The sequence below is a fragment of the Camelina sativa genome, chromosome 13 (genome assembly GCF_030686135.1).
Source record: "Camelina sativa cultivar CO46 ecotype springtype chromosome 13, ASM3068613v1".
Lineage (NCBI taxonomy): Eukaryota > Viridiplantae > Streptophyta > Magnoliopsida > Brassicales > Brassicaceae > Camelina > Camelina sativa.
In genome coordinates, this window is record NC_141892.1 from 2716142 (window position 1) to 2726786 (window position 10645).

At 33.5% G+C, this 10645-nt stretch overlaps 2 protein-coding genes across 2 annotated transcripts; one reads left to right on the forward strand and one right to left on the reverse strand.

Annotated features, from left to right (window-relative positions):
- Positions 1 to 2222: 2222 nt before the first annotated feature.
- LOC104734736 (embryo-specific protein ATS3) lies at positions 2223 to 3972 on the forward strand. Its single transcript, XM_010454373.3, has 3 exons — positions 2223 to 2884; positions 2968 to 3078; positions 3384 to 3972. Exons 1-3 carry the CDS (start codon positions 2801 to 2803, stop codon positions 3816 to 3818), a joined length of 630 nt encoding a protein of 209 aa, XP_010452675.1. The 5' UTR covers positions 2223 to 2800; the 3' UTR covers positions 3819 to 3972.
- Positions 3973 to 9076: 5104 nt separating this feature from the next.
- Positions 9077 to 10645, reverse strand: LOC104737873 (gibberellin 20 oxidase 3). Its single transcript, XM_010458129.3, has 3 exons — positions 9985 to 10645; positions 9579 to 9900; positions 9077 to 9478 (listed from the first exon to the last, which is right to left on the reverse strand). Exons 1-3 carry the CDS (start codon positions 10530 to 10532, stop codon positions 9206 to 9208), a joined length of 1143 nt encoding a protein of 380 aa, XP_010456431.2. The 5' UTR covers positions 10533 to 10645; the 3' UTR covers positions 9077 to 9205.

Genomic DNA, 10645 nt, shown 5'->3' on the forward strand with positions numbered 1-10645 from the left:
TTTGTTGTACGACCATAGTCTACAACTATGGTCAAACTTTTTGATATTTGTGTATTACTAATGAAAACCAAAAGACTCTCGTTGATATCAGTTGATTATAGTTATAACTTATAACCATAACATGGATACTGCCCTCTATTAAGGACTAATCAATCACTTGGTCACTTATCCCTAATTATATTTATGCCCATAGTTCGTCTCCCCATAAGAGACAATTCCGGTCAAAATGGACTAATCAAGGGTTGCTTTAAGCCATGACGCAATATATATGCCGTTTAAAACTTCTATTATAACATTATACTGATGAAACTAATCGACTCAACCTTTCTAAATTAGCGGCATGAATATAGTAACTTTTCTTTCAGACTGATAATGTGTAACTTACATAATTGAAATTACTTAAAACGTAAATATAAGAGAGCTTCCGTAAAGTATACCATTACCTTTAAATTTCCCTAGCTAGTTTGTAAATTTATTCCTCACTAGATAAGAAGGAGTCCCGCTTGGGTTTTTTTTCCTCGTAAAACCATGTATAAAAGTATAGCACAAAGTATAGCACAAAGGAACAAAATTCACGTATAAACCACAAAGGTTGCATTTCTAATTTAGATTTTTTTTTTCTTTTTTAAAAAACGGCTATAAGAAAATGCATTAGACATTATTATTTTACCTTTTGCTTCTCGACCACTTGCTCCAGTCGAGTTCAATTTCGGACCACAAAATAAAAGCATCCACATGCGAAACTCATATATACGGAACCATGACTTAATCTCTATATACTCAATAGCCACGACATGTTAAAAACTGCAACAGTAAAACCAGTAGACTCGGTGACCATCGAAAAAGAATGTAAAATCCACATAAACGTAAAAGGAGATGGTGCTCGTATATCCACAAGATAAATTCTTGTGGAGGTTTAGCTATATAAGCAACTCTAGGCCTTAGACTCGAACGGTGCCCATTGTTCTGCTATGTAAGAAGACCACTCTCCACGCATTGTACAGTAGTCTAATCTAGACCAGTTCAACTATTTTTATATTATTATGTATTTATGTTCACTCTTTATTTTTTGTTCTATTATTATTGTGTCTTAACAATAAATGAGGTGCGGCGTTGGATGTAGTGGTCCGGTTAGTGATGTGGTACTGTTGGTGATCATGAGTTCTAGACTACTAGTGAACCATTGTATAAGTGGACTTAGCTAAGGAAATTAGTTACAGTGCATGGGAGGTAATTTGATTAATTTATGTTTTAAACGTTTACTATATTTTATCTTATACTGTATTTATAGTTTCCAAATCTGTTCTCTTCAGTGATCATGTAACTGGCCAAAAGAATTAATCGTATATTTTAATTTATTTGAATGTTTTCAAGACTAGCTTAATCTGTACGTGAACTTTTTTTTTTTTGCTAAAGAAATGAAATCCTCCACTTCACTTAGAGCTGGGACTTTCAAATTTGAGATCATCATGACCATTCTTTCAAATCTCCATCTTAGCTTCTAGTTTTCTTGATCTCGATATGTTCGAATACTTGATATCTCCTCTCACTCGTATAACATCAAAAACACCATTTAAATCCTTTTCAAAAAAAGTTTAAAAATCACTTGCTGAAGATGCAATCGCAAACGTGACAACTCTGAATCATCATCAAGTGAACAGAATGCTTCCAACAACATTAACACAAGGAATTGTCATGAAGTTGGTCTTAGTCATATTTTCTTTAATACTAACATCCCGAACTTTTTATCTTTGGCATCTCCATATATACTTTTAGTTTTCAGGGTGATACACTAATTTAACTTAAGTTGCTAATTTGCTACCAATAAAAGGAGCTACTACATACCAATTCGTATACAAAGCCTACGTCTGACCCAAATATGGACCCAAGCCCAACAGTCACCAACAATAGAAGTGGTACACTTAACATTGATGATACTTTAAAAATACATTATCAATTTCACTAAATTCACTGGATGAAGGGCAGTTCTGTAGTTTACAATTTACATAACGACTTAGATTTATTAATACTGAATTTAGCTGTGGTCTGATAAAGTAAAGTTCAGGGGTATATTTGGCTTTTCAAGAACTCAATTCTTTGTGTAGCATTCGCGTGCGTCATCTTCAAACGGCTATACGACTCAGTTTGAAAAGTCAAAGGGTTTTTTTGTCTTTTACTTAGTTCATTGTTTAGTAGCGTTTCCTGATGAAGCGACTTCTTTCAACGGGCTAAGCAATAGTCAATAATATTATCATTCCTTGTCATCTTCTTCCTTGCACAACACATTTTCAAAGCGGTTAATGTAATGCTTTTACACATTTCTAAATCAAATTTTAAAACTAGAAAATATATAGATAATGCAAATAATAACATTTTGCAGTATTTTTGTATTTCAATGCCAAACTAAATCACAACACAAATTTTTTTTATTCATTTATAGTCTGAGTTTTGTTTTATAATTTGCAAAATACTGTTTCATACAAATCAGTAATTTTTTGTCAAATAAAATCTATACTCTAAAACACATTATTACTAGGAAAATCATAAAAGATTCTTCAACCGCAATTAAAAAAAGGGCACAACTAAAGATAAATAAAGAACTCAACTTCTTTTATTGTTTCCTTGTTGAAAATATAATTTTGCATCTCAATGTATTTTTGTTGATTCATTGTGCCAAGTGTTCATGTAAAATTTAGTCACAGCTGAACACGACCAGCATCAGGCATTTATATAAACCTTCTCTTTCTATATCTTCTCTTGATCACTACTACTACACACACAATCTTATTTCTGACCCAAAATGACGTTCTCTTCTCTCTACGCTTCGCTTCTCTTCTTTGCCTTCATCTTCGTCACGCATGCATTCGACCTCAGCATCATCCAGGTTCTTCTTGTTTTCTATTTTCTGGTTAAAACAACTAGAACCGGGTTTCTCACTATATACTTTCCGTGAAAATATTACTGTAGATGCAACAAGAAACATGTCCGTACACGGTGGTTGTCATGACGAGCTGCCTCTCTCCGGAGACGACAAGGGATCAGATCAGTATCGTTTTTGGCGATGCCGATGGTAACAAGGTTAATGTTACTAGATTTCTCCCCGTATACAAACGCCGGTTATTGGTTCGGTTTAGATTGTTTTTTTTGTTTTGTTTTTCTTTGCTTCAATTGATTTAGTGGTTGAAAGATCAAGGATGACTTGAAAGTTGTGGATACCTTAAATGGAAAGAATATCTGATCTGGAGTCCTAAAAATTCAACTTAGGCTTCAGCCTTCAATTTCCTGGTTCTATACGAAAACATATTTATTTGCATGTGTGTTCTATACATTTAAATTTACAGTGATTCTGGTAAAAAAAATATTCAATATCCTCGTTGTTTTAGGTGCATGCACAGAGACTAGGCGGTTCGGTAAGAGGATCAGGGGGTTTGGGGAAGTGTTCAACGAACACATTCCAAGTAAGAGGTCAATGTCTGAATAACCCTATCTGCTCTCTCTTTATCAACCGGGAAGGACCCGACGGTTGGGTCCCGGAGTCCATCGAGATCTACTCAGAAGGTTCAAAGTCCGTCAAATTCGATTTCAGCAAGAGCGTACCTAAAAACACTTGGTACGGCCACAACAACTGCAACACCACAGGCCCGCCATCGGCTCCCGGTCTTCCTCCGCCGGAATTCCCGCCGGAATTTCCACCGGAGACACCTGAAATCCCACCACCTACTCCACCAAGGCCGTCAGCTGCTTCTAGGCGTGGAGATAGTGAGAGTGTTTTCCTTGCGTTTGCCATTGCGACTGCGATCGCTGCAATGGTGCGTTAGAGTTACTAGTTATTGAGCAATGTGTTTGGTTGCGCGAGGCTCTTCTTTCCGTCGAGTGTTTTTGTTTGTTTTCGTTTTGCTTCAGCCTCTCTTCGTTGGTGTAGAAAAACATATTTACTTATAAAGTATGTGTGCATGAGTTGCTATTTTAGCTTTTGACTATTCGTACCAATTTTAAATACATTTTCAAGAGATAATCTATATCACTTGATTCATTCCATATCTACCAGTGTTCGGACTTGAATTTTTACCAAATAGTATGATCATTTTAAAAGACTGTACTATATATATCTAATATGTAATCATTTTCAAACAATTGAGTTGAACATTTACTTATTAATAGACTGAAGTGTTTGAGAATGCGTGAATTACTACTAGTAGATTCTATATTGTAACAAACGAGTAAAATAAAGTTTAATAATGTGGGAAACAAACATCGAGGCATATTTCGATTGATATTCACTGAAAACATAAATTGACCTAACTTTTGATTATATTTTAACTTATATATAGTATAAGAAATTTGTCTAAAAGGAAAAAATTTGAAAACTGAATTATGCATGGAATTTGTCTGGTAGTAGTAGGTGGAGTTCATGTGGGAAGTGGCACCCACGTAACCCGATTCATGTCTACTCTTGACTCTCCCCTTTAGACAAATTTCTTCCTTTTCGGACTTCTGTGTTCACGTGTCCCTTGAACTAAAATCGGGATTAAATATGAACTTTAATTCTTTTTGGGGCTTTTTTTTTTCAGTAATGTGGATGATGACATTGCATTTTAAGAACTATTTCGTTACGTCTTTGATTCTTAAACTTAAACTAATCCGAACGAAAATGTTGAAATACATATATGCTTTATAAAAAAATTGAATTGAAATTTAAGTTAATCAGGTTAGATATTTCACTTTATTCAATTGTTTTGATCACATAAAGTCTTCTTATTAATCCGAAAAATTGAACTGAATCGGTAATAAGACTTTTGCGGTCGAGATCCTGACCCAAAAAAAAAAAAAATTGAAAAGGAGAGAGAATTTTGTTCGATCGCTTAACCTACCAAAGCCCAAATAGTAAGGCCCCTCCCAATTTTTAAAGCCCATTAATAAATAAAGCAGGTAAATCGACCTGAAATGCAATTTGTTTTGTAATACTGTACTTCATCTGAAATAAGACCGAATATAAAAAACCACACGACTAAGTTGTTTAAACGGTCCAAAAACATTACAATACAATATAAATTTACTTCCAAAAAACTATAATAATATAAGAAAAAAAATAAAAAAAATCACAACAATCCAAATTGTACGCACAGTATCTATAAAATCCAATGGATCGATATTCAAGAAATTATTCAAAATAAATATATATAAGAACCCTTTCCTCGACGTAATCTCTGGCCAATACAAATTTAATTTTTCGTCGAAGACAAAGCCAATGGAAAAGACAAAACGACCCGAGGTATAAAGTATAAACAATATGAGATGTAATCTCTTACGTCAGCAATAAAGTTAAATTAAGAAAATATACAATCTTAACTTTGTCATTTATGAAAAAAACAAGTCATATTAGAAATAACATTTGTTTTACAATACGTAAAGATAACGAAAAAACTTAAAACTGAAGTATTTAAGAAAAAGCTTAGTTTCATTGGGCTAATCTCTTGTTTGTAAAATATTGGCTGGTTACTTTAGCTTTTGTTTGATGAATAAAAACACAGTTGCGAAAAAAAAATATATATATTTACGACCAATATTTTTTTTACCTACATTCATCTGTGCGTAGGTAAATTTTTTTTTTTTAAGCTCTTAGCTTTGAATTAAGCGACTTAGCGACATATTTGATATCTATCTTACGAGATACTAGCTACACCATATGGTACGGTACTCAAACAGACACAGTTCCATGTGATTATAATTCTGTGGGCTAACTGATCAATATCTACAGTTAATATTTTTGACCGTCTGACATATAGCTATGATCTCCGAACGTAACTCAACAGATTGAAACTATTTTTCTTGTGAGTGAGTGAGTGACTAGACTACGTTATCACAGATTCATAGTATTTGTTGTTGATCCTATAAGATGCTTATGCTTAGTTCAAGACTCAAATTACTGTTTTACGGCTCTACCACACAATACTTATATTTTTTATTATATTATATATATTTTTTCAATATTATATTGACGTCGAGATTACTGATTATGGAGATTTTGTATAGTAAGAAAAACTATTGGCTTAGGAAGAAAGCACATATGAACTGACTTATCTCGATTGAAGCGTTGCCATTGTGAGAATCTAAATGGTAAATTTAGTAATGGGCGAAAAAATACTACGAAAATGATCCAATCATCTGTGTGTTACTGTTTAATGGCAGTAGTAAAACTTCATTCTAAATCTAAACTATTTTCGATATCTTAAACTTTTAGAAAATGAAAATGTTCAACTTTCTTAACCCAAACTGATTTACATGACGCTAAAACCTCATAGGCATAATCAACCAAATAAAAGTATGAGTTTTAATAACTTATTTCATGAACGTTATATAATTCAAAATATTGTGCTTTCAATGCAAAAAAATTAATTTATTCTATCGCTTATCTCTACATATAATTCATCAGTACATATACTTTTGAGAAAATGTTGAGTTTGTCATATAATATGTATCCTCTATTACTCTAACCAGTATTTGTGTATGTGGTTTTATATTAACGAATTGTCTCTGCGTCAATATGTTCACAAAGCATGCATGCTCGGTACATATACACAATCTGGGAAAATGTGTTTTGGAATGTAGCTTTTAAGTTTCCAGATTTCGTACCATCTTATTTGAAAGAGTACAAAAGCAATATCTTAAAGAAAAATATCTCAAATGATATATATATATATATATATATATATGATCTATGCATTCTGACATGTATCATTAAAATGTAATATCAGAAAGCGATATTTACTACTCCAACAAAAATTTCAAAAACATTTTTTCTTATCGCTATATATACAACAAAAAATAATAGAAATACTCTTTGAAAAAGTATCTCAAATGTACAAAAACTTAATCATAAAGTAACCATTTTTGATTTAAAAAAAAAAATGTAAGAAATGTGTTGAGCCCCGATCGAATATTTATCTTACCCTATAGAGTTCTATCTATCTTAGCAGGACCGAGGGAGCTGATTGAAACGATACCAAAGTGTGAGATATTGAAAATCGAACACTGATAGTGAGAGAGCAACAAGTTATCCGTTGGTGCATGTTACTTCACTCGCGCGCGGGACCATTTCTTTTATATGCAAGCTTACGAATGCATTTGTTGTTTTGTGTTATACTAAATTACAAATACTTTTCCAAGCAAAAAAATGAATTATACAATCCAATCCAAAATAAGAAAGACCTAAAAAGAAATGGTGTCCTACTGTCCTAGAGGAGCTGGACAGGATAAAGATCGCTGTCGTGAAGTGTGTGTTAAAATGAGACGGCAGAAACGAGACAAAAAATAGGCACGTGAATCACGTGAAGTAGGGGATGGCCCATTGGGCCTTTATTTATATAGTATATGGTTTATCTATTTATTATTTACTTGCAATCAAACAAATTTCCCGTTTATGTGGTTTTTGTCTTTTCCTTTATTACAAATTTGGTTATGAGATTTATATTGTAAATACAAAAGAAACACACTACGTATTATTTGATCATTAATTTAAAATTTCTGTTTGTTTAATTCTTTTTCTATTGAATTTAAGATGGGTTTATTATTGTTTTACGTCAAAATTTTGATTTTAGATAATTATATATATAAAAAATAGTTACGAGTCTTATTTTTAGCCTACGTCGTTTAGGTGTGTATTCGAGACAATAGTTGTTTTTAGCCAATTTAAATGAATCTCACGCTAAGATATGATATATCTAATTTCAAATTTGAAACAATATAATCTGAACTCTAAACATATCATCTTAATCTTTTAACAAATCTTTAATTTGAAATTAATCCATAACGAATAAATTAATTCACTCTTCTTATACTATTTAACTTCACAATTAGTTCATTGTACACCACGCCATATAAACTCATAGAATTAGATAATCCAAGACCTCGTCATCGTTTTCCTTATCATCGTAGATTCTATTTCGAAGAAAATATATAAAAAGACACCAAAAGCACTTACATTGGCCTCTTTTACATGGCACAAGTACAGCCATCAAATCTCCAGATTAATGCCTTGTATAATAGTAGAACAAACACACAAAACCTAATCTGTGATATCGATTCTTTCTTTCTTTCTTTTTGTCTTCAAATTTGCTTAATGGGATTGATTTTTCATTTTCTACATTGTGGTCAAATCGAGATTTGTTTGTTTCTCAGCAATGGAATCTAATATTCGTGTGGAGTCATACATGAATAGTGGAACCATCAATTGTTATTTATATAAAAAAATTATTATATGGACCAATATATGTATATTTTATAATTTCTAAGGTGGTGCAGTTTTTGGATGTATTGGTATTTCGTCTTTAGCCCTCAATACAAACATCGATCGCAGCTTCTCAGAGTAATGACGCACAATCTTGTCTCTTTTTTTTTCCTCTATAATTCCTAATCCTTTTACCCATATTAATTTCCAAAATCATGTGTTCTTCTGTGATTTTTCTTATATAGTATTTAATACGTATTTCTTTCTTAAAATTTTGACATCTATATATATAATGATTCATAAATATTTGTACAATAATTTTCTCCCTAGCTAGGTCTGTTCAAATTTTAAGATTATGATACGAGGAGGTGCATCATTTAAAGTTAAAGTGAGACCTAATGTTAGAGCTAAGTAAACCCGGCCTGAATGACTTTCTTAAAAAACTGAACGTTCACAAAATTAAAGAGGACACCCAACAAAATCATTAAATCAAGTTTGAGAAAGAGAGTATTGCCAGGTGAAATAATTTTAAAGATGTATTATTTTTATATTATTTGAGGACATTTTTTATACGTTTGTTTAGTGGTCCATTTGTCGAACCTGATATCCACTTGGTCTTGTTGACAACTTTGATATCGACACTTCGGATTTGTTAACTTATGTGGTTTTTGATAACTTGGCTAAACCCTTTTATGCCAATCCTAAGTTACAAATTACTACATATAAATTGAGTTTTCATATGTCAGTTATTTAATTTCCGGTTAAATGGAGTATATATTTTACTTGTTTGCTACTTTTATTTTACACCAGACAAATTATAAAGCAAGATAATATAAGAAAACAAAAAAATCGAGGAATTAAGTCTCCTTAACTAGCCTTGAACATCTTATCTCGTGTGTCTATTATTAATAAAAACCGTAAAAGCTCTTTACATAACTACAAGTCACCTTCTGGACCACACCACACTGTCTCCTCAATTTAGAAGTTTTTTCTGCTTTTAAGCCAAATTGAGAACGCTTCAAGAGTGTTCATGTCGGCTCTATAATGCTTCTGTGTGAACTCAAGAAACATAGACCATGTAAAATCAGGATACTCTCTTTCACGAGACATCAATAATCCTACTAGTTCTTCTGGTGGCTTCACCACTTTGTCTCCTTTAGGACATAAGAAGAATGCAAATGTCTTTCTTTCTCTCTCGCTGTTCACTAGCGCCCGATGCAAACAACTTTTGTATCTTCCGTTCGTTAGAGCCTAAAGGCAAAATAAATTATTATAAGGTTCTTGTCATGATTAATTAATTTGGTCTACTACTGCATGTATTGATCATAATAAGGAGACTATATAAGTATACCATGAAGGTGTCGCCTATGTTCACCACGAAAGCATGTGGGTTAGGGGGGATAGATTTCCATTTGTTGTCGACGAAAACTTGAAGACCACCAACTTGGTCTTGATGAAGTATGGTTAGAGATGTTGGATCGCAGTGGGGTCCTGTCCCTAGTGCAAGCTCCGGTTGATTGCACTGTGGATAGTAATTCAACCGGAATATCGACTCGTTGTCTTCGAAAAACTCTCTAAAATGTCTCCTCTCGACGCCAAGGCTCATTCCAAGAAGCTCCATGATCTTTAGTGAGAGAGTGTTCATTGCTTCCGCGTATTCTTGATAAACCTTCCTGCATGGATGAAATCACACCATTTATATCAGTCTTCTTGGACATTTATAAGAAAGTTTCAACATTTGCTGATTTGACTATTACCCGAAATCTTGGTATCCATCTCCCATTTTCTCAGAAACAAAGTCTTTAACGGTTTGAGAGTGGGTCTTCTCCTCGGGTGAGAACTTAAACGACAGCGTTTCCTTCCAAGGAAGCTTCGAGGAGAATCTCCCGACGAAGCTACTAGCATAACCGGAGCTCTCACCCCACATCCTCTGGGCCTTCTGTTTCTCACATGCTTGGGCCTTGAAGAAAGAGTCCATATTCAAATAGGCACGAGACAAGAGACTCTCATCGACGCCGTGGTTAGTGACTAGGAAGAACCCATGTTGCGTTGCAGCCTCCGAGACGAGTCTAGTAGCCTCAGAGACCAAGAGCGAGTCACCGGAAAGGAAACCGGCGAGGTCTATGAGTGGGACTTGGAGAGGTTGAACATCTGTAGAAGGTTTCTCGTGGTCGGGCCATACGAACTGTTGAGGTATGTGGTTTGAGTGCTGATTTAGGAGCTTTGCATCGAAGATGGAAGAATCCTCTTTGGCTTTGTTAACACTGAATCTTTGAGGGACCGTTACAATGCATTCCATTGCCATTCTTTTTTTGTCGATATGTATATATATCGTAGATCCTTTTAAAACTTAAAAGGTTTTCTTAAAAAATATAGAAAAATAACGTGGAGAGGTTTATTTTTGTTTTAGTGATCGGT